This window comes from Carassius carassius, chromosome 11 (assembly GCF_963082965.1).
Source record: "Carassius carassius chromosome 11, fCarCar2.1, whole genome shotgun sequence".
Classification (NCBI taxonomy): Eukaryota; Metazoa; Chordata; class Actinopteri; order Cypriniformes; family Cyprinidae; genus Carassius; species Carassius carassius.
In genome coordinates, this window is record NC_081765.1 from 28,531,838 (window position 1) to 28,557,319 (window position 25,482).

At 36.1% G+C, this 25,482-nt stretch overlaps 1 protein-coding gene across 2 annotated transcripts in view; it reads right to left on the reverse strand.

Annotated features, from left to right (window-relative positions):
* LOC132153152 (zinc finger protein 385B-like) overlaps window positions 1-25,482 on the reverse strand; it is a 129,004-nt gene that overhangs the window by 11,861 nt on the left and 91,661 nt on the right. For both annotated transcript variants that reach the window (XM_059562456.1, XM_059562455.1), the window contains exons 3-4: window positions 23,444-23,586; window positions 7,080-7,190 (exon numbers count right to left, since the gene is read on the reverse strand). In XM_059562456.1, the coding sequence (XP_059418439.1) occupies window positions 7,080-7,190; window positions 23,444-23,586 (254 nt within the window). The remainder of the gene's footprint in view (window positions 1-7,079; window positions 7,191-23,443; window positions 23,587-25,482) is intronic.

Sequence of the window (25,482 nt, forward strand, 5' to 3'; positions counted from 1 at the left end):
TTTAAAAACACATCTCTTTCACCAAGCATTCGAATAATGTTTCTCATAATTTGTTACTGTAGTTGTATCTGATCAAATGCGCATGAACAAAGCCAATTAGCATATATGATATTCTTCAGTAAATAGTCAGACACATACATGCTTTATTAATAACTATGTTGCAAAAATGTCTTTGCAACAAGAGCAGGACACAAACAAGCAAACAAAAAAGGCTTGCATATGCAATAAGCACCAGTAAACCTTTCTGCTGATATTTGCAAATAGGAGCTGCCAGCAATATCAGTGCACTACCCTACAGCTGTCTTTGTATCCTCCCGTTCAGTGCTCATGTACTGTACAAGAAACCTGTCAAAGATATAAACACCTACACATTGTAATAGCTTGTTGTATGAAAGTACACAGTTGATCTTGTACAGAGCCTATTTTCTCATGCATACAAGCTTTGACTTTATAGATTTCACAGGCTGGCTGATGCAATACACAGATCGGCCTTTTATTTTTATTTTATTTATTTTTCTATGCTGTGATCCCTCTTCAATATATCTCATAAAAGTGTCTAATACAAATTTTCTCTATGTTAAAATACAGGACAGACTAGTTTATTATGTAGAAATGCCTATAAGAAAGCTATCTGAAACACTTTAAACAAAGCTTCATTTGTAGTAGGACTACCTATTTTTACAAATACTTGCTAATGGGTAGATAATTCAGAAAACCTGTTTGGAAACAGTCATTATATCTGAATTTTTTTTTTTTTTGGTGCGGCTAATGGATGACTTTTCAATGTGTATGTGCATGTGGTTTTGCATGCAACAAATATGATCTAGCACTGACATTTTTAAATGATTCAGCCAATTATGCAATACACAGCATTATTAGTGCCAACTACTGTTGTTTTTCCGAGGCCACAGGTCCCTGCCACAAAACCTCTGCTCACAAACTCCCTCAACGCATGAAGTCATACAGCAATTATGACATGCTCTTTCCCTTAACTTCAAATGCTTAAATTATTTTAAGCACAATAACAACCTTACTTTGATGAAAAAAAACATGCGAAATATTAAAGCCTGATTATTGGCCAATTTCCACTCTTCAGTTCTTAATCTTAGAGCACAGATAAAAGTTTTTATCCAGCTTATAAAATGCATTTTCATTTAAAAAGACAACACACACACACTTTCCCCCTTACACAAAGCTCAATACATCAGAAGACTTTTAGCAGAACATGCCTTGATCTGAACTCCCACTGATAATCCATCTTCCAAAGAACTACTTTTATAAAGACAGAAGAATTAGCTCTGTTTTCTTAGGGATGGGAATCGCAAGTCTTGAATGACTCTGATTTCAGTTCCTTAAAGATTGCATTACTGATTTGTTTTTAGTCCTTTTAAAGAAACACCCATCCTTATAATTAATCCTAGCCATAAATCTTTAGACAAAAATACTAAACAAAAAATACTTCTTGGTAATATAAAGTGTTTATTTAAAATTAAAGAGCTAATTTAAAAACTCTTAATTTTGCTAAAGCACTGTAGATTCAGTAGCAGTGCAGCATTTTACAATACTAGTAGCATATTGTTAAAGGCAATTACTGAAAAGCATTTCTACCAAACATACATAGTCCACCTATCTAAAGCGAGAAGGTGGGATCTACAGAGAATGGTCAAAGCGATGCAAATACATTGTGCAATCCCAGACATTTTAGGCATTTTACTGTAGTACCAGTATTAATGGAACTGATTTTTTCCTAAACCTACACAAAAACATCTGCAATGCAGTGAAACTCCTATTTCCAGCATTTTTCTTATCTCCTCACATGTAAGCTCTACACACACCTGGTATTAAGATCTGTCTCTGATCCAATCATGAGTAGTCATCTGAGAAATACTGCTGTTTACACTTGTTAGCATGGTTTAAATTGAGGTTTTCAAGGTGGAAAAAAACAAATATCTGGCAGGCAGTCTGATGCTCTGGACAATATATGATACAACATCTCTACAAGAAACCCAGAACAGTTACTTACACTACCATTCAAAACTCCCTTATGCTCACCAAAGCTGCACTTATTTAATAAAAAACTAAATATTTGGAGCATTATTACAATATAAGATATAAAATAATTAAATATATTTTAAAATGTAATTTATTTCTGTGATGGTAAAGCTGAATTGTCAGCAGTCTCCAGTGTCACATGATCCTTCAGAAATAGAAATATAGAAATATAACGGTAACAGTGCAAAAATACAAACCAAAAAACAACAAAATATGATCCCGTTTAGATTTGGCAATGTCCACCATCTTAATTCCAGGTGTAAATAGGAAATTTGAGACTAGGATCTTCTTATCCTGCTGGGTAACGTCAGTCAAGCGATGACACAACAGTTCAACAGAGACACGTCTTGCAGTGGTGTGACGGCTGTAAAGACACAGCATATATATAAGAGACTATAAAGCTTTAATGAGATGTGCTGGTTATCTGCCATATTGGCGTGTTCCCACATAAGGGCTGTAGGTCTCTGGAGGGAATCCACCACTTCACCTAATGTCACATCACAGCAGGACACACACCTTCAGATCAGGTAACTTCAAATGAAATGGCCCGGGCTTCTCTGTTACGCTGAGCGCAAATGGAGATAAAACAGCTCATTTACAGGAGATAAGGGAAACCCAAGAGTGTACGCCAGCCATTATTCGCATTACTTTAATGCAGTCTTCAAAAGAACACACAACCTTCGAAACGCACACCTTGTAAAGAAAAAGAAAAAACATCAGACAATAAAATGTAACTGAAAAAAACCCCAAAGCTGCCAGGGAACAAAAAGTTTCAGGTTTTGTGTATTTCTAAAAGGCAATAGAGTGAAACCCTGAAAATTCAGCTTAAATAAAAAGAGTTTATTCAGGCCACATCTGCAAAAATTTATTTTAACAGCTAAACAGAGGGCCAAGATTTCTGAGTCAAAATATGAAACAAAAACACCATATCAAACCAAAAACAATTTATAGAATTGTCAGCTGCCTGAAGGCCTTGCCTGAAATGTAATTATGGCATAAAAAAAGTTGCATTCTACAGAAAATGGGAGCATGTTTAGTCCATGGAAAGCACATAAAATATAATTCCGAACATATTAATGGAAAGGTTATTTATATGAGGCATTTCAGAGGCTGGAGTTGAACTATAAACTTGCACATGGGTCAGTAAATTTTGTGGTGGAGTTGAACAGTTAAAGACTGTAATTATACGGCTGGCAAAGTTTTAAAACATAATGGACACAAATGCCATTTAAGGTTTGGCTTTTACACACATTGATCTGAGCCATTAATTAGTGCTAATCCATAGTGTTTCAGGGAACATGTAATGCATGTGAGTGTGTCCATTTATACCCATTAGCCCTACGGCATTGGTGACGCACACCAGCAAGTCACATTCGCGATGCCTGATGATGTGAATACTTAGTGTGACAGCAGTTACACAACCGTTTACAAGTCTCTCATGCGCACCAAGGATACAGTAAAATTGTGAAATATTATTACAATTTGAAATAACTTAAAATATCTGTTTTTTTATTTTAAAATGTTAATTATTTCTGTGTTGCAAAGCTGAATTATCAGCAGCCATTACTCCAGTCTTCAGTGTCACATGAAAAAAATCATGAAATCATCAAAAATCATTTTAATACACTGATTTGTTGCTCAAGTAAAATTTCCTATTATAATTAATGTTGAAAACAGTTTAAAGGGATTGTTCACCCAAAAATGGAAATTACCCCACGATTTAATCGCCCTCAAGCCATCTTAGGTGTACATGACATTTTTATTTCAGACTAATACAATAGGGTGTTTTATTTAACAATGTCCTGGATCTTCCGAGCTTTTTAATGGCAGTGAATGGTGGCCGAGACTTTGAAGCAAAATAAACTGCATCCATCCATCATAAAAAGTACTCCACACCGATATGTGGCCTTCTGAAGTGAATCGATGCATTTGTGTAAGAAAAAATATCCACATTTAAAACTTAATTTGAGAATATGCTAATCTGCGAGAACAAAAAAATGTTTCGTTTACAGCAAAGAAAACCAGTGTCCTCTTGGCTTGTATCAAAATCCTCCAACATTTTTCTTTACAAATCCTCATTTCGTACTTCTAGGGCACCTATTTTAACAATTCAAGCTCATGGTCTAAAGCGCATGGTGCAGGTGCACTCAGGTCATGTCTAAATCCACTTTTGCTAGTTTAACAATGATTTTATTGAAAATATAAAATCTATGTGCCAGACTGTGATTTTAAAATCACATATTGTTATTTTACGCCACTTCAGGAATATTTCACAGAACAAGCAGGGAGGAATATTACACCCTATTTACTGTATCTCATCTGTTTATGGAGTATTTTCACTGAAAATTCCCATTAGACACTTCACAGCGGCACACTTGGACTCATTATGGAAACAAAAGCACTGAGTGGAACTACTGCTTCCCTCAAAACTTCATTAGAGCTTGGCCGAAGATGTGTTCAATCTTTAGTCACACAATGTTTTTCCCCTCTTGCAACAGGTTTTTGATGACACAGTGAGTCTAGGGCATGCACTAAATATGGGATTAAATTACATCACAGGACTGTGGCAAAAAAAGAGGCATAATAAAGCCACAGATAAAGTTTGTAGCTTCAAAGGGTGATGACTAATCTACATGAGCAAGCTGTGAGACTGATACGAGCCACTGTGCCTGTGTATAATGTGAGCAGATTTCTGTTCCCCTGAAACATAAAATGGTAACAGCACAGCACTTAAACACAGCAACTTCAGGTCTGCAGAGAATGAAGGTAAACATGGGACACGGGCTGATTCGTTAAGACACACCAACCAGAGCATCACTTCCACTTAAACAAGATGTGCTTTGGACTGGGCCTGCACATGAGCATCTCCAGGGAGCACGGAGAACAGGAGAAACAGCTCTATTGGTGGAGATCGCAATGTGCAACACACACACACCCAGAATTAGAATCAAAGAGCTCGGCGGTCTGGGGAACATCCGTTGCCACTTCTGCTCGCCCCATGCTAGCTCAGATGCACCGCTTAATCTTAAAAGCATCGTTCAAATAGGCGAGTGCAAGAGGAAACTGTTTTAAATGATCACAAGAAGTGCAGTCATTGCACTTTCTGCTTTATTGTGCTTGTTTGGAGTGTGAGAGAGAGGGGAAGACGATAACAGGAAGCTGAGACAAGTTAATCCCTAGCAGTCACTTCAATTCAGAAGCCTGTTGGCTGTGTTGGAAAACATTGGTTTCAAACTTGATAGCAATCAAGCAATTATGCACCGCAGGAGGGAAGAACAGGCTGGCTGGGACACCCAGCAGCCACCCCACTGAGACAACAGGACCATGTCTGCCTTTGCTCAGAAGTCCAAAGGGGTTCCCTGGGCTCCTGTGCTTACATTCCTGTCTGTTTGTCATGATAAAGATTACCTGGAGGAGAAAAAAACAGATGCAAAATGGTGCTCCTGTGACTGTTTTCCACTCTGAGAGAAACCTTTTCTCAATTGCCGCTCGCAGTGGGAGCCCTCTGTCAGCCAGGGCTTATTGCCACCCTGTACCATTCATCTTAAATTAAATGGCTTAATCAATGCCAATACAGAATGGAACAACATGGCAGTACAGTAAGTAATTACCCCTCTCCCATTGAGAACAACACAAACCTCTGCCAGTGAACTCTGTGCAGAACCACACAACTGTGCGTGCAATAATATACACAACGATACAGAGATTTTACTGCTCTACCAGTGAGTAAGCAATGCCAAATTTTATTTGGGACATTAAGCATGAAAATCTATTACAGATTACAAAAAGTAAGGAAAGTAGTGACCATAAGAAACTTATTACAAAATTTGTGTTCCATCTTTTGTCTACATGCAGATAAGCAAATTAAATTATTTAGATTTTTGGGGGACTTAACCCTTAAATTGGTTTTAGACTTCATAGAATGATTAATTCACGAAACTGACTGCAATGTTGCTGCAGGGTATTATCAGAAATGGCAAGGAAAAATAAAGATGTGTTGCCAATTTATTGACTTTTTTTCCCCTCACAGCCTTTTGCTTTCTTATTCAATTTAAACTGCTAGCTCACAACCAGGGTTTTGAAAATATCACAACCCACGCGAAGTTGAACTAGAATAACATGAATTGTAATTCAACAAATCTTTAAACCCCAAGGCTTTTAAAATAGTTTTAAAAGCTTTCAAACAAGGCTTTGCAAAGTTTTATAAATTCCTTTGAATTTGAAATGATAAATTCAGTTCCTTTCATTAAATTTTGAATTGGATTCTATGTCAGAACTGACTCAGAATTGAAAACACATTCTCAATTCAGTTTCAAATGGCACCCAACCCAGTTAAACATTTATTTTGCCAAGGTTTTTTCTTTTTTTCTTTTTTTGGCCATGATTCATGACACAGAATCAAGCACAGTTAATAAAACCAAACATTGTTAAATTATTCTGAAACCATACCATTATATTTTTTTAGTTTTATATAAAATGAAACGGTTCCTAATAAGAAATGATTCTCGATTCCCCATTCTATGTAAACACATTGCATATTCAACTAACAATAACAAAAAATTATTTTGAAGGCATACTTGGGTATCTGTGCTGAATTGAGATCAAACCAGCAAACATAGCAACTGATTTAATGAAACGATTCAAATGATCTGGCATGCATTAAAAATGGCTGAGAAGTGTTCATTAAAAGCTTGCTGAGGGAACTGGCAGCATCACGTCTGCTAAAATTACCATACATTAGTGCACTTACCTTGTTTTGTATGATTAATGAAGAGCGTTGCCACTTGCACCCTAAACGGCTTTACTGGGGCTAATTTTAATCAGCCATCAGCATGCAAAGCAATAGCAGCCAATTTTACATAGGCAGAACTGGAATGGGCTAATATCACTTATCTTTCCATATTTAAGAGAAATGGGTACACTGGAAGGAGATGCGGCACATGCACAAACCAAAGACAGACATTTACACATCTTCATATAAACACACACGAATAAGCAGAGAAAAGTTTTTTTTTTTTTATACTCACATCTGAATTAAAGCGGAGCTGACAGATGTTGCAAGTAATAACTTGCTTTTTCTTAGGAGGAATGGATACTCCAAATGTGTGGTTGATTACTGCTTTCTGGACAGGGTCCATCTGGAAGACAAAGAGCAGAGGAACACTTGAGGAATCTCACCAGAAGCTTAAGATGCTGGCGTGGACCAGAATCTGTTCATTGTCAGAGTTTGAATCATTTGGCTGATGCGAAAGGGGTTTTCTGAAGTGAATGTGAAAATGCTGTACTTTTAACATTCTATTCATCAAAGAATCCCATAAAACAAGTATCACAGTATCAATTTGTGTAGGATCATGTGACATTGAAGACTGGAGTAATGGTTGCTGAAAATCACATTTTAAAATACATTAGTTGAGACTTGTTGAGTTTCTTTCAAAAATCTTCCTGCCACCAAACTTTAAATTGAATGTAGAAAATGAAGGGCTGTTTGATTACGGATTTATTTTTTAATTGAGTTTAACTGATTTCAATTCTGGATTTGTGTTATTCCTTTATTTTTAAACCAGTGGAGTTTAGTTTCTTTACTGTTTTTTACTTTTCTTTAGTCCTGGTATGCTAAAAATATTTTTTTATATGCTTCAGGTTATTTCTAAAACGCCTGTTTCAGCACAATTAGTTTCATATTTTATATAACTGTACCCCTATGCACCATTTAGGGCTAAATAAGGTACAGAGGTACACTTTTTTGAAAAGGTACCACTGCAGCAACAGCTTTTGTCCCTTTTTTCCTGTTTTACTAGTGCAAGATTACTGAGGAATACAGGATCAAATGACAGCATAAACCAACCATCCAAACAAACAAACACAGGAAATGTGTGATTGACTTGTATCATAAAATTTGGAGAAAATATTCCTCCTTGCAAACCTTACGATTCGGATTTGGAGTCCAAGTCAACTGACTATTATTCAGAGTTGAGTAACAATGATTATACTAATTTATTTAATGATTTAATGAAACTAGATTTGAGTTTCCATCTCTGCTCAACAGCTGCTTCTATTGCAATACATCAGCAGGATGCAAGCGCCTGTGTTCTGTGCACATAAAGGTTTGGTGGTAAATTCAAAGTGACAAAAACATGAATAAAACAGTAAAGCTGTCATCTTCTTGTCCCGACTCATTACCTATTGTGGTGGTACACAGCTGTTGCTGGCACTCACAATGCAGTCACATTGATGAATGCACCAAAAAGTATCATTTGTAAAGAGACCAAGAAAATGAACAAACTATGAAATCGGCATTAGAAAAGAGAGTTAGTGAGATGTGTATCAGACACATACTGAGAGTCCTCTGCATAAGTCAGTATCCACGACCCTGAACACTAGGTGGAAATGAGAGCAATAAGGATCACAAGCTGCAGGCAAAACAGCTGTGTAATGGTGAGAATCAATGGCAGCCTTGTTGATCTCCTGGGCTCTACCTAATAGAAATAGATACTCTGATTACCGAACCAAGGAGGATGAAAAAAGGAAAGCAAATGTGATCTCTGCCACATCAGCACAGGAGAGCATCCAAGCACCTCTGTGGACTTGATCACTTGCAGCTTCTGAAGTTCTGCCAGCTAGTTATCCTTCATTCAACCAAATAAAATGAAATTCAAGCAAAGAGAAGCCTTTTATAAACCTTTACAAATATGCCCTCATTTTCTCCAATGAAATCCTGAATGTTTGTAATGTGACAGTAAAATGATACAACAAATAGACTTCACTACTGCAATCCAGGAATAGCTCATTTTTATAAATTTAAAATCAATTTTATGACATGTAAAAGTAAACATCTGGTTTGTGCCGGAGTGAATGTGTCAATCAAAAACAAGGCTTAAAGTGACAGAACACCCCCCTCATATCTGTGTAGAATTTTCCAACCAGCAAAGTTCTAAAATCTCACTTGATAATATTGAAATAAAAAAAGTGGAAACATGTAATGTCCCTTACATGTCATAAGCAAAGCTGTCAGCAAGATTTTTAAACATTTTTCAAAGAAATTACACACACACACACACACACACACACACACACACACACATATATATATATATATATATATATATATATATATATATATATATATATATATATTCAAATGTAATTTATTCATGTGATGGCAACCTGAGTTTTAGAAGCCATTACTCCAGTCTTTCAGGCTGATTTGCTACTCAAGAATCATTTATTAATAACAAAGTTGAAAACAGTTGTGCTGCATATTTTTGTGGAAATCATGATACTTTTTTTTTTTCAAGATTCTATGATGAAAAGAAAGTTAAAAAAAACAGCATTTATTTTATATGGGAATATTTTGTAACATTATAAATGAATTTATTGCTGTGTACTGACCCCAAATTTTTGAACAATTTTGTAAATAAAATCGAGAATGAGGCTTCACAGCTGGATTTTCAGTGTAACAGTAAGTAGTGTCCCTGTTCATTTATATTTATAGATAAAATAATTTAACCAATAAAAATATACCAGAAACATTCAATGCTTAAATTACATACAATTAAAGCAGCAATAATGATAAAGACTATATTCAGTAGTTTCTAACTGTGGTAGGGACATGTTTCCATTCATATGGTACCCCAAATCTATGCTCATGGATCTGAGAATTTAATGAGACAAGAAAATAAACGGACAAAATTTAACAAGCTCTAAACTATGTGCTGTGCAGCATTCAACAGGATTACACACAGTGTTTCACTACTTCTCGAAGCCATGCATGAAACCCTGGCTTGAGAGAGCTGACTTCTGAGTTTGCCTCCAAGTCATTTAACCATTTCACACACTCACTACAGCCGTTTCTCCAAGCAGGAAAGCAATTAACAGCTCACTTAATAGACAGTCATATTTAACTTGAGTCACAATTCTGGCATATTTTACCTGGAGCAAACGGAGAGTGTCCATAGCGCACTTTTGTATTGAATCACAAGTGAAAGACAGACGAGCGGAGACAGAGATGGATAGAGACGTGGTGTGGCATGCGCTCCAAAAGCGATGCAGTGGAGGTCTGATCTCACAGCAACACCTCTCTCTCTCTCTCTCTCCATCTCTCAAACACGCACCACGCTGTCACCCTGCCTGCCTGCTGATCCTCGCATCTCAGGCTGATTAGTTCTGAATAACTGATGAGCTTAGATAAACAGGAGTCAACTCTCCACAGCGAATTCTGTTCACTCCTGATAAGAGTTCGTATGAACTCGGTCCATTAAGTATTGACGACAGTAACCCTTCAAGCTGGATGGATTACAACAAAGGCCTTGACTTTATTTAATTAAAATAGATGTTTTGCACGAATTCCTTGTTAACCAGTTAGATGTTTAGTTTAATAACGTCTCAAGCCCTGTTCACAGAGACAGCAATTATATCACAGGATCATTGAAAGTCCCTGCGCTGTTGGTTTCTAGCACTGATAGCTTTGTCAATGGATAGTAGCCAGTTTCTTCATTTCTTTTGTGAATTTTGAGTGAATTTCAGAAAGAAAATCTAAGTACAAGAAATAAATAGTAATATACATATAGTAAACAGAGTAAATATTTATTTATTTTTCCAGACTGCAACTATAACGATCGCATGTGTGACTAAAAATATTAATTTGCAAGTGAAGTTTATGCTGAGGTCGCCATTGGCGACTATAGAAATGTACATGTTATGATTAAAAAATGTGCATGTAATGACTATTTTTCTGATTGTTTTGCGATCGCATCTTTTGTTATGTTGACAAAGTTTTAATGTAAAATCAGCCCTCATCTCTGCTGAACAACAGCACTGACGGCACACATGCTAAAAGCAGCTTCAGCTGTGGCGGCATGAGAGAGCGGAGACGTGCCAGGTAAAAGTGCAGAAAAGCATTGTCTATTTCGAGCACAACAGGCAAAGCTGTCAACTTTGTGGACATTAGCAATATCGTTAATAATTAGTTCCATAATTAGATCTTGTTATCAAGATCTTTAGTCTATAACTCATATGTGGTCTGTTAATGTGTAAGTTTCATATTATTTGAAGCACACTTGCAGTCCAATAATGGCAATACGCCTTGTGTTTTGTTTCATTTTAATAAACAAATTAATACCCTTAAAATTCTGCCAAATTCCTAACGAAATTCAAACAATACATATCATTTTGGCCCTCTTAAATGTGGCATGAGTGATCGCTTTAGCACCTCAGTTCAAGCGGCGTGTGAACCAATCATATCTTTCTGTACTACTATAGTATGATATCAACATGAATGGACATCAAAATGTACAAGCGTATCTTATTGAAATGTCTCATGTAATCACTCATTCAGTGTTTCAAACTTCGGAAAACTGCTGGATCCCTGGACTATATAGATGGATTCAATTTTAAATGAACGGAATGAATAAATTAATAATATAAATGAATTTATAAATACATTTTAAATAGCATGAGAGTTACTGATGTATTCAGCTTTGCCATCAAGGGAGTCAATTATTGAAATATATTAAATGGAAAAAAAAAAAGATTTAAAATCGTTAAATAAATAAATAAATAAATAAATAAAACAAATAAATAAATATAATATTCCATTATTGCAGTTTTGACTATTTTTTTTAGATTAAATCAATGCAGCTTTTCTGAGCATGAAAGACTTCTTATATATGTGTGTGTGTGTGTGTGTGAATGACTGTGCGTGTGTGCACATACAAACATACACATATTTTTTGGAACATGCTATCATGCTAGTTACAAAGACGTACATTATGTCATCAATTGGACTAATTATGATTTTGCATAAACCGGACCACCTATGCCACCTTTTCAAGCAGACTTTGTTGCATTTTGCTGATGCCATTTTATCCTTGGATAAGAGTGCCATTCTCTCTATTTGATTATGGGGACAGTAGAATGGACTAGCAGCCATCCATTCATGACCTCCGCGGGTCACTAATGCAGTTCCTCACCGCTCCACTGTACACTCTACAAACCAAAGCACAAAAAATGCCCCCAACCACCCCCCAAAAGTCCTGGTTTTAAAGAAACCAAAGTCCATAGTTGCAGTCTGTCAGTTCTCTGACACGCTAACTGTTGTGCCTGGTGGTGAACAGCTGTAATCTCTAATTAAAATCTCACTCTCCCACCACATCAAAACACAACAGCTACCAGTGCAGGGAAGTTAGAGGCTAAAGATATAATGACTGCGGGAGATGGAGAGGTCAGGAGAGAAGATACAGCTGGTGCGACTGTTGTTGTGCTCTTCTTCAGCATGTGGCTGGTGCGTCCTGATGTGTATTAAAAATCTGGTGTATGGGACGCAGCTCAATCTGCAGTGCTGAAACAAATTCTACAGAAGGGGTTGAAGTGTTCTTATATGGCAAAAAAATAGCTCATGAATATTAATTAGTTTGTACTGACATTGCTCTGAGATTACAAATCTGAAATGTCAACAATATGACTTTAAATTAAATGGACAATCAGTTTTTAAATGCAAAACATCAAAATACTATGAAATCAAAAATGACAATCAAAACCATAAATTAATAAATGTAAATAAATATTAAACCATCAGAACTGCAGATAGTACATTGAATGTAGGCCATATGAAATGCACTTTTAATCATTCATTCCCTCCCAAATTCTGTATTTTCAGTTAAATTTTTCTGGATTCCGGGTTAATTTTCAATCATTTGAATTCATAACACTTAAAAAAAGTTAATAATTTATTACACTTTTAACAATAATAATGCCCTACGAAATGTGTTTTTATTTAATCATTTATTAAAATAGTATAATAATAATGCCATATAAAATGTGTGTTGTTTTTTTCAGAAATTCTGTGTTTATGATTTAAGACAAATCTACTATCAAAAATGGTGGTAAATAAATGATTTTTTTTTAATCCATAATTACTATAAAATGTTTGATCTGTCAAGATTCGTCACATCTTGTGTATTATTTTCTCACATTTTCTCACATTTATGTCTCTGTTATTCTTCATCTGGCTAAAAAAAAAAAAAAAAAAAAACTTTAACTGAAATTATATCCGGTACTAAACCAAGAGCAAATTACAGCCTATATCAGAAATGTGCTTTTATTCTGAGCCAGGAGAGGTTGTCTATTTTAAGGCCATGAGAATGAGAACAACATCACTGTCTCCATCAATAACAGTTTACCTCCCATAAAAACATAGATGATGACATCACACCCTGTGGGCAGAGCTCTATCTCATGAGATCTGCCTGTCAATCAGGCATTGTTAATCACATTAGCTTCAGTGGAAGTGAAGAGAATTCAGTCACTGTCAAATTAATTTAAATGACTTTTCCCTAGTCATTCACCTCCATTCTGACATAATTAAAAATCTAACAAGTAAACAAACATGAAATTTGAGAAGTGGTATCACCTAGAAAGAGTGCACTCATACAGATCACCTGCAATTCCAAGGAAGCAAACAACTGAAAAAGCAGATTGATTGATTGATATACATGCAAACTTATGCAATTCTCTTCAATCGGTTCAAACATTAGCCGAACTGAAAGAGTTCATGGTAATGTCCACTGTGGTATCTCTCACTGACAACTCAGACAATACAACAATCTTTTTTTTTTCTTTCTTTCTCTTCCTTCATTCTTTCTCTTGCTGTCTCTGAACCTTTTTACAAGCTCCCTCAATGATATCTGTAGCAATGTAAAAGAAAGAATATCTTGGAGTGAGCTGATATCTGTGACTTTGCCAAGGCCAGAGATGGTCTCTGAAGCACAGAAAGCACAGCAGATGGATAAAGTGGTGCTTCTCTTCATGGCTGAGAACACCTGGCTGAGCACAAACCAGCCTCGGTCTGTTGTGACTCTGGCAGCATTGATTTCAGTCATAGAGAAAAAGCTGTGACTACACACCCGCTGTAATCACACTGGGATCCCTGACCGGACGCAGTGCTCTCAAGCACATAAACACAATCACACTGATGACTAACTGCTCTTTATCCAATGCTGCCACAACTGGCTCCACCGCAGTGATTCATTCAATATATTTCACAAATCATGAAACAAATTAGTCCAATTCCACTTACTGTTGTTATGATTTGCGCTCATTACCTACAGTCGGGAACTGAGAATCAATTCTTTCTGTTCTTTCAGTTAAGAACTGGTTTAATAGCCAAACCCAATGATTTTATGACAATAAGTATATCCTGCATACAACAACGTGTAGTTCAATTTGCATATGAATAAATTTATGTGGCACTTCTGTTAAAAAAAAGAAGAAAATCTAGCAAACAACTTACAAGTTAGTCACAGACGCAGAAACCTTTTGGTTATTACTATACGACTTGAACAGGAACCTAACCAAAAACAATAATGAGTGATACTTCAAATATGTTAACAATATATTTATGTTTGTTTATAAATATTATATAATATTGTTTATGTAATTTTTTTTTGAAAGATATCTGATAAAAAGAAATAGTACAAATAAAATACCATTTCTATTTCAGTGCATTTTATAATGATATAATTTATTTCTGTAATGCAAAGCTGAATTTGCTGTTTGTGTGTGTGTGTGTGTGTGTGTGTGTGTATAAAATAGAAAGTAAAAAAAAATGATTTATTGGCAATTATACATTTAAAAACAAACTTAAATAGTTATATCAATATTAAATATTTAAACAAATATTTTTGACACTTTTTATTAATTTGATGCATCCCTGCTGAATAAAAGCATTAATTTTTTAATAAAAATAATAATAAATAAAAACAATAGTGCTGCAAAGTTTTGAACAGTAGTGTATATGAATATAATATAGTAAATTGAAAAATATTTAATCTAAATCTTCAGTGGAACCGTTAAGTGGACTTGGAAACAAAATGATTAAGTTCTTCATGATTCCCATCCCTAGTTTACATCATATTGTTATTATCTGCAAGAGGCAGAATGTGTTTTTTGAGATAGCATGTTCAGTAAGTTAATAGCAGCTTGGGAGGACTTGTAGGCTTCTGTGCATGTGGAGTGAAGGAAGCAGTAATTATACATAAGGACAACTGCTCATGATGTTCCACACACATATATATATACACACACACACACGTATATACACACACACACACACACACACACACACACACACACACACACACACACACACACACACACACACACACACCAAACTTTCAGAAATATACCCTGCTATAAATTTAAATGTGACTGTTTACTTAACGGAAGAAAATTATCATGATTCCTAACAGGGCATAAATAAAGAGCTAATGTTGGGATAAAACAGAGATTCAACTTGAAGTTCATTTTAATATTTTTTACATTTCAAAATTTTATCATACCAGTTTCTGTCATTTAATCAAAAAGGATAAAACAAAACCAATAATACCACATACATATCACAATATGCATCACAATTTCAAAAACTCACTGAAGCTTGAGCTGATTTACTTCCAAAATGATGTCACTACCTAAAAGATGATGTCATTACATTATTAAATGGCTTTTGTTATGTCAAGGGATATTACAAAAGACTAACAGGATGTGAAATGAAACTATGAGGACAAAACCCTATAATTTGGTTATGAGTTAAAACAATCCCTTAAAAAATTACCATAGTTTTACTACATACTACATATATAATAACCCATTGCAGATCTAAACAAGTGGAGCTGGGGAAGGTGGAGGGTTTCAGTGCAACTCAAGGCACGTTGCGAAAAGCTCTAGTGAATGCTAACAAGCCATATCAATGAAAAGCAGTAAGCTCATTGGCTACGAGTACATGCAACATGAACCAATCAGCTTGTGCCAAGTAGTTTAAGGCTGTGAATATCATCAGTTTACGTTAACGACCCATCAGCCTGCACCATTTCATTACAAATACAAATATAATCAATAAGCTATAATTATTTCAATTCAGTTTCAAAAATAATTAAACAAAACTGATTTCAAATGTTTACCTCTTATTTAGCTTTATGTTCACCAAGTGATATTTTGATGAAAAAAAATACATATATTATTTCAATCTTAAAAATGAATGTAATGTTTTTTTCAAGTGGTAGAGCATTGCAATAGCAAGCGCAAGGTTGGGGGTTCGAATCCCAGGGAACACATGGTAGGAAAAATTGTTAGCCTGAATGCAATGTAAGATAATAGCTTTGTGGATAAAAGCGTCTGCTAAATGCATAAATTTATATTTAATTTAATATTAAGACATAAGATAAATGTGTGGATATGTACTGCATAGTAGAAATGATCCAACTGAGCACCTCAGATGCTGATTGGAGGGGAGTCACCATGACAAGAGAGGTACAAGAGGTAAGTTCAGTATAAGGGACAAACAAACAACAGCACTAATCAAGCAAAACCTCGAAAAGATCTTGTGCATCACTAACTAAAATTAGCCTATGCCAGTCCTCGGAAGCTCAACAGAGAATACTATGATTAGTTTCATTAGGAGAAAATAATTCATTTGATGGCCTTGTAGGGAGACGGTTATAATTATGCTAATTCTGCGGTGGTGTGATTGCAGCCCGGAGAACCTCTAGATTTGCACCAACAGTCAAGCAGTAATTATGACAGCTTCTGCAGAGCTTATTTGTTTATTTGTAGTTCAATCCTTTGGGTGCTGGGCCATAAAGTGCGGTCAACTGAAGACAGATCAGTGAGAATTCAAGGATTTACTTCATTTAAACTCATAAGCTGAAATTAGAACTGAATTAGCAAAACCACACAGGAAGATTAACTGGAATTTGAGGAACAGGAAGCAGAATTGATTGAATTTAATTTGTATGTGTGAATGGATGGATAATATATATTAATTTCTGTTATATCTGTTAAATCCCTTTACACAAGTTAATGCATACAATTTGTAATGTATTTCTAACATATTTAAATCTATAAACCCTACTTCAAATTTGTAAACTTTTATGTTTAAACAAGGCTTAAAAAATAATGTTCTGAATGCCACACCATCCTTGTGTCACGCTGACCCCAAGCTTGGCCTTTACTAACCACTTTAAAGAGCACAATCACTTTGAGTGAGAAGAGAGACAAGAAAGTGAAAAGAAAGAAGGAGAAAGGTTTTGAGCCACACAATAAAAACACAGCAGTTAAACAAGCCCCAAATTCAGACTGACTTTCTTTCTAGTTCAGATCCCATCAGCCTCTTGGTCTCTGTCTCCCTTCATTGCCATCACTACAGCAGTCTGGATTTGGGGAGATAAATGCACAAATCGATTTTGCTCCCTCTCATTTTGGGGTTTGGATCAGGGGCTGGAATCAATGCGTGAGGGGTCGACATGGCTGTAGTAGACTTTTTCTCAAACACACATTGGCGATGTTCAGAATGGAACATACTGCATACTAGGGCTGCATATCTTGAAAAAAATCATACTCTAATTAACTGTGATATAGTAAACTGAAAATAGAATATTGCTTCTGTTTTAATATCAAGGCTACAAGAACATAAGGCTGGAAATAAAAACTGAAACAGTATCTCATGTTGAACAGTTGAGCAAAAATGTTGGGCAAAAATTACCAACTTATCAGCAATGCCTTTTTAATGTCTTGCCTATTGTCTTCTAGGAACTCAAAGAGTTTAAGGATGTTCAAACAAAGTTTCAGCTGATCCAGAAGTGAAGTAAGTGAATAAGAATCCAATGCATGTTGAATTTACACTGAAATGTATTAATGTTGACACAAACTGCATAGGCCCAACAATATAAAACATTTCTAACATTTGGTTTTATGCTCTTGGCAGCCAGTAATTCACTTCAAAAACACCTTGTGTCTGGCAAAAACCATCCCAGTTTATCCCAGCTGCAAGTGAAACGTACACAACTGTTCAAATGTTTTGGGACTGTAACATTTTTTTTTTTCTAAGTTTTTTAAAGAAATCTCACCAAGGCTGTGTTAATTTGATCAAAAACACAGTAAAAAAAGGAATACTGTTAATTATTATTACAAATGAATATATATATATATATATATATATATATACACATTTTTTATATAATATATTTGAAAACATAATTTATTCCTGAAATGCAAAGCTGAATTTTCAGCATCATTACTCCAGTCTTCAATCTCACACAATGCTTCAGAAATCAGCCAATATTACTCCACCCCAAAATTAAAAAATGTTGCGTGACGGCTGCTTCGGGTTTTCTGTGTCTTTACACACCAGAATCGTGCCTGACGCGGCGCTGGCGCGCTGCTGCTGCTGTTCACGACAACAATATCTATACTTCATGTTGAGCATAAATATAAAGCCTACTGATAAAGGACACCGTCAACAGTATTGACGGCAAAATAGACTATGTTTGACAGGTGCAATATGCCAGTGTGTCAACGGCTTAAGGGTTTCAAAAGTCATCACGCGAGTGAACATCACTACAACTAGGAAAAAAATGATTGTAATTCAAACGCAGCTCCCGTCGGCATTTAAACAGACCTTTGCTCTTAATTCTGATCGGTCCAACACAATAACGAAATCTGAGGGATTGGTAATGCTGCACTGTAATCATGGTTATTTATATTTTTCATTATATTTTATTATATGATATTGGTTTGAGACTGAGAGTATTTTATTTAGTGGAGAACTTTGCAGCAGTATTTTATTTCTTATTCTTTTTTTATTTTATATATATTTTATTAAAAATTATTTTAAAAAAAGTGTAATCAAATTGTTAAAAAAGTTTATAGTAATAAACAACCTGCAGTTTAATGTTTGCATTTCTTTCCCTTACTGTACTGAAAATGAACCGAACCGTGACTTTAAACCCGAGGTACGTAACGAACCGTGATTTTTGCGTACCGTTACACCCCTAAAGGTTATAGGTTTCTGCAAGCCACAAAATTGCAAATTACCTTTTAAACAGCCAGGTTATTTTGCCGCCCTAACCATGCAGGATTATATGGCTAGTTGCATTTTGTTATTTGAATTCAGCATTGTTTTTTCCCTATGGCTCATTTTTTGTGCAAGCCTAGTATGTATAGTATGATATATGCCATTCTAAATAGCAGAGATGGGACCAAGTCACACATGTGCAAGTCTCAAGTAAGTCTCAAGTCTTAACCTTCAAGTCTCAAGTAAGTCCCAAGTATTTTTTTCTTGGGCAAGTCAAGTCAAGTCAAGTCACAAGTTATGTCAAGTCAAGTCAAGTCAAGTCCTGTAGTAAGTCAAGTCAAGTCCAAGTCAAGTCACCTTATTATTGTAATTTTACCTGCAGAATCTGATCTTAATAAAGTTAAAAGACAAGATATAAGTAACAGTAAATTAAAATAATTTGGATTTGCATTGTAAATACTAGGGATGCACCGAAAATTCGGCCACCGAAAATTTTCGGCCGAAAATGGCATTTTTGGTATTCGGCCGATAGACTTTTATCACCGAAACAATACGGCCGAAATGTTATGATGGCGCAAACAGAAACCGCGACCTGCACGTGCATCTGCATAGCGCAGACCACGAGCTCCCCGCGACATTCACTTCACACCAGTGAGAACATTCTCTCTCTTCTTATTCCTTTATTCGGAGCACTAAAGCGTCTCCTAACAAAGAGATTAAGACGGACCACGAAGTGAAAACAAAGAAAAGTAGACTCTGTTAGCACACGTCTCACTGAGATCTTTTCGGATCCTCTGTACTTCATCGCGAATGCGCTTGATCCACGTTATAAAGACCATTACTTGGATGCGGAAATAAGGCAGCGCGCACGAGAAATGATCCAGGCCGCGCTGGATGCGGAGAAGCTCCAAGCGCAGGAGACTGAGATCAGAGCGCAGAAAAAAAGACTCGTGTCTGCACCAGATGAGGGGCATGCACCCTCGTTGTCTGATATGTTGAGGGAAATTCTGCAAGAAAGTGCCTCAAATAATAATAATACGTTGGCTATTTTGTTCTTAGGCTACTATATATGTGACATTATTTATATATATATATATATATATATATATATATATATATATATATATATATATATATATATATATATATATATATATATATATATATATACACACACACACACACACACACACACACATATACATAATATCAGATTGTAGCCATTTTTCTGCTAGATTTTCTGCTTTAATTTGATAGAAATTTGTATTTATGCCCAGGCCCTATTTAAATACACTCTCTCATATATTTCTCAAATGTCAGGCATATGACAAGCTCAACAGCTAGATGGTTATCTGTCTGAAGTCCCCATCCCCAGAAGTGATAACAGTCTTGCCTACTGGAGAAGTAATGCACTTTCTAGTCCTACAGAGAACAATTTCAAATGCACTTCACCTAAATGCACTTTGTTTTTATGAGAGAACAGTTCATTTTAAAACCTTTCTGTAGGCCTGTAGATTATTATTTAATATACACATGAGTGGGATGAATTTTTAGTTTGAATTTTATTTTAATACTGTGCATTGTTGCAATGTGCTTAATAAATATTTGCATAATTTGTAATTATGTATTTTTATGTTTTTTTTTAAAAATAATTTATGTAATTGTAATTATCTTTGAAACTTTAATATTAATTTATGCAATATCAATGTCCTAATTTTAGTAAAGTTAGTACACGGTCATAGCAATAAATGCAATGGTACTAATAATTGGCATAATTTCTTTCGGTGTTTCGGTTTCGGTTTTCGGCCTTGGTTTTCTCTTTTTCGGTTTCGGCCAAGAATTTTCATTTCGGTGCATCCCTAGTAAATACTCATGTTCAGTAAAATACATCATGGAATCAAACAAAATTGTAACTTCATAAAATTATTTATTTTTCACTTCTGCCAACAGAAATGTTTTACATTTTCAACATTTAGTCCATAAAACAAATAACAGCTAAACATCCAACAGACTCCTCTCTGAACACCCCGCCCCCCTCTCACACACACACACACACACACACACACACACAAAGGACGTGACGTGACATGACATGACATTCAGCCAAGTATGGTGACCCACACTCAGAATTCGTGCTCTGCATTTAACCCATCCGAAGTGCACACACACAGAGCAGTGAAGACACACACACACACACACACTGTGAACACGCACACACCCGGAGCAGTGGGCAGCCATTTATGCTGCGGCGCCCGGGGAGCAGTTGGGGGTTCGATGCCTTGCTCAAGGGCACCTAAGTCATGGTATTGAAGGTGGAGAGAGAACTGTACATGCACTCCCCCCACCCACAATTCCTGCCGGCCCGAGACTCGAACTCACAACCCTTCGATTGAAAGTCCAACTCTCTAACCATTAGGCCACGACTTCCCCTCAAACACAGTTTACATACAACATTAAACTTTCTTACATTTCCCCTCTCTCTCTCTCTCTCTCTCTCTCTCTCAAGTTCAAGTTCAAGTTGCTTTATTGGCATGACATTTGAGTTACAGTATTGCCAAATATAGCATTTAGATACAGAATAAAATATGATTACAATAAAATACAATAAAAATAGCAGCAGCAGATAATATTTCTAATATTAATAATAGTAATTATATAGAATTAAGAATATAAAATAAAACAGTTGAATACAATAAATGATCCCTTTCGTATGGTGTGTATGGTGTATAAATATTTAGCAGCTAGTGTGACTGCCGTCTCATTCTCTCCAAGTATATTGGGGGGTAGTCGTGGCCTAATGGTTAGAGAGTCGGACTCCCAATCGAAAGGTTGTGAGTTCGAGTCCCGGGCCGGCAGGAATTGTGGGTGCGGGGAGTGCATGTACAGTTCTCTCTCCACCTTCAATACCACGACTTAGGTGCCCTTGAGCAAGGCATCGAACCCCCAACTGCTCCCCGGGCGCCGCAGCATAAATGGCTGCCCACTGCTCTGGGTGTGTGTTCACAGTGTGTGTGTGTGTACACTTTGGATGGGTTAAACGCAGAGCACAAATTCCGAGTATGGGTCACCATACTTGGCTGAATGTCACTTCACACTCTTATTAGAGTAGTTTCTCCGAGTCATTTAGAGACAAGAATGAAGGATTCAAAGCTTCAAACTGTGGGAAGAATGTTTTCTCTTGTAGTGCTGTATTTGGGACAGACAAGAAGGAAGTGTTTCTCATCCTCTGTTTGATTCAGCTCACAGTGTTTGCCTCTCTTCTCTCGGTAGCCAGGATCTTTTATGTCTACCAATCTCTATTTCCAAATCATGATCACTGAGTCGATATTTTGAAAGGATTTGTCTTTCTTTTAATTGCTTGAGTGATAAGTAATTTGCCAGTTTTGTGGTTCTGTTTAGGGCCGAATAACACTGGAGTTTGGTTTGGAGCTCAAATTCATTTTTTAAATTTTTCATCATAATTATACTTCAGATTTTTGTCAATTAGTTTCTGAATGTTGGGGTTGTGATTGGAGTCAGACTCAGTTTGGGTTTCCTTCATCAGGTGAAGCACGAGTGTGTTTCTCTCTCACTCACTCTCTCTCTCTCTCTCTCTCACACACACACACACACACACACACACACACACACAATCTCTCTCTCTCAGAGTCATTAAAGTCATTACCTCTATTACAAGGTATTGCACTTGCAAAATATAAGATTCGAGAGTCTTGTCTGCAAGCCGAGCACGATGTGGCCTATCCCACCATGTATGCGCCACCGGTATGCGCGCTCATAATGGAAGCAACGCGGTCGCGACGCGCACGCGGTGCGACACGCTCGACGCCTCAGGGGCGCAACTGCCCGAGCGCTTTGGAAACAAAGAGAAAGCGGCGCCATTAGCGATTTCCACGCGTTTTTAGGCGCGAATTATTGACGACAAAAGCGATGACCCTCAGTATCCCTCAAGCTGAGATGTTGATGTGATGTGATATCTGATCTAAGTGGGCGTGGTCTGCGTAAGGTAGAGAGGGCATGACTGATGATGTCATGACATGACAACGCGATTCTCAGCCTGCGCTCCAGCTGAGTAATCAATTTTATTTTTTAAAAATAATTTATATTTTATATTCAAACTGAAAACATAATGTGATTAACACTCAAGTCATTCAAGTCATCCTGTCTCAAGTCAAGTCAAGTCCCGAGTCTTTAACTTCCAAGTCCGAGTCAAGTCTCAAGTATTTTATTTTTTGTCAAGTCAAGTCACAAGTCATAAAAATAGCGACTCGAGTCGACTCGAGTCCAAGTCACCAAGTCACAAGTCCCAAGTCCCCATGTCTGCTAAATAGCCGCTAGCATGCAATTATTGGACAACCAAACAACCATACATGCTGCAGTTTGCGAAGGACGATATAAACATAACATAAAACATTATCCCTCCTCACTCCATGTTTTTTGTGAACCTTCAAAGGAGGTTTTAATTCCATCAGTGTCAACACAGACAGGAATGAGGCCAACATTAAAAAGGGCAGACGGCCAAGAGCAGGGAGATGAAAGGGCGCTTGCTTACCGTATTGAAATTAGGGAACAGGCCGACCGGAGAGGAGCTCTCCACGGGGAAGGTCATGAAAGGCTTCATGTCCAGACTGGACTGCATCATTAGAGAAGGAGTCCGAACCAATGCGGGGAGTGTGTTGCTATGACAGGAACTTCCTGGAGTGGAAGAAGAGGGAGAGGATCAGAACAAGGAGAATAAAAGTAAAAAAAACATCCCTTCCTGAATTCACTCATGCATAGACGAGGAAAGCAAGAGAAGGTGTGTTAGAAAAGTGATCAGAGGAAACTCATCATCATCATTGGCCAAAGAAGCAAAATATCTGAGTGCTCTGGGGAGGAAGACTGGCACAAAAAAACTAAAAAAAAGAAAAAAAAAAAAAAAAAGAAGAAGAAAAGAGAGCAAGGTTGACAGATGGTGAAAAACAGATCAGAAAAAAATATTTCTGGTATGCTATGACTTAGTGAAACTTAGTTAACAGATCCATAAAAATGTTGTCATCATTTATTCTTCCTCATTTTTGGGTGAACTATCTCTTTAAGTCATCACTTGCATGAACATTATTTGCAAGAAACCAATCCAATAATTGCAAGCTCAATCCAAAAATCTAAAATAATGTTGACTATGACAAAGGAATATATTACAGTATGATTACTTAATTAAATACATTGTATTTGTAAAAGTATTGTTTTGCCTAATAATCATCTATACATTTGTTTATTGAAGTATTCAAATAAAAAATAAATATTAGATGAAAACCTGAAAAAGATTTAATGAAAATTAATTAACACTAAATAAACACTGCCTTGGCAACTAAAAACTAAATAAAAAATAAATAAAAAAAAGTTTAGGTTGAAGTTCTTAAATTGATAAAACTATAATAAATAAACAAATTTATCTAAAAATAAAAAAATTACTTAACAAAATTACAAAAAAAAAAAGATATTTGAAAATGGATCTGTAAATAAATAATGATAGTCTGCAAAAATAAAGGAAATTCAAAATATTTATAAACATGTATACAAGTTACACATTTTCAATAATCGCAACAATGACAAGTCCATAGTAAGTGGCTCTGAATAACAAAGTCCACTAAAGGAAGACTTGCCATTTTAATTTGTTAAAAGTGAGCTCATTCATTTAAATAATTTTTAATTCTATACAATCAGTAACTTAGTCTCTTTCATTTACTCAGTTCTTCATCCTGACTGGAGATTTGTATCATGTACTTCCACAATAATAGAACAGAGTCGTGATGTTAGTGCAACATCGCTGAATAAATTGGCTCCGAATATGCTTTGATCAGCGTGAGCAGTACCATGTCCAATCATTTGACACAATGACAGCTCCAGTCGGACGTGTAATGAAGAAGTATCTAGTGGAATACCGCATGGAGATATCTACTCATGTATATGACGAAAGGAAAAGGGTTATTTCCTGTGTGCGGCACGATTAAAAAATAGATCCAAGACTCTTTGTTGTACGTATCAGAGGTCAAGCTGCGAAACACAATCAGCCTGAGTACAGCTCAAAAAAAAAAAAAAAAACTGCAGACTGTGGCCATGTTGTCTTAGTCTTGAATTCCTGAATGTAATGGTTAACAAATCCTTGTAATGCTCTTAAAAACTATACTAAAACCTTTTAGCATGGCAGAGGATATAGGAACATCTAAAGATACTGCATGGCAACCTGGGAGGTATAATGCACACTAATGCTGCTTTAATCATAAGCTAGCATGACACATTTGTACTCTTTGCAAAAAAAAAAAAAAAACAAGCTGCAAATGTCCTTTTTTCTTGTAATTTGGTCTGTCTGAAAATAAGAACGGAAAATAAACAAGGAATCAATGGCTGCCAGGAATCAAAGGAGTACGGCAGAGTACGCAGAATGCTTTTTGGCTTTCTTTTCAGATGTCATCCAACAAGTCAAGGCTGACTAGACACCCTCAATGAGGCGTCTCGTAGTATGTTTTGTGGCTGCCTTACAAGTATTATTTGGTTATTTAAAAATGCATTCTTGGCTGTAAAAAAAATCAAATTATATATGAAGAAAAA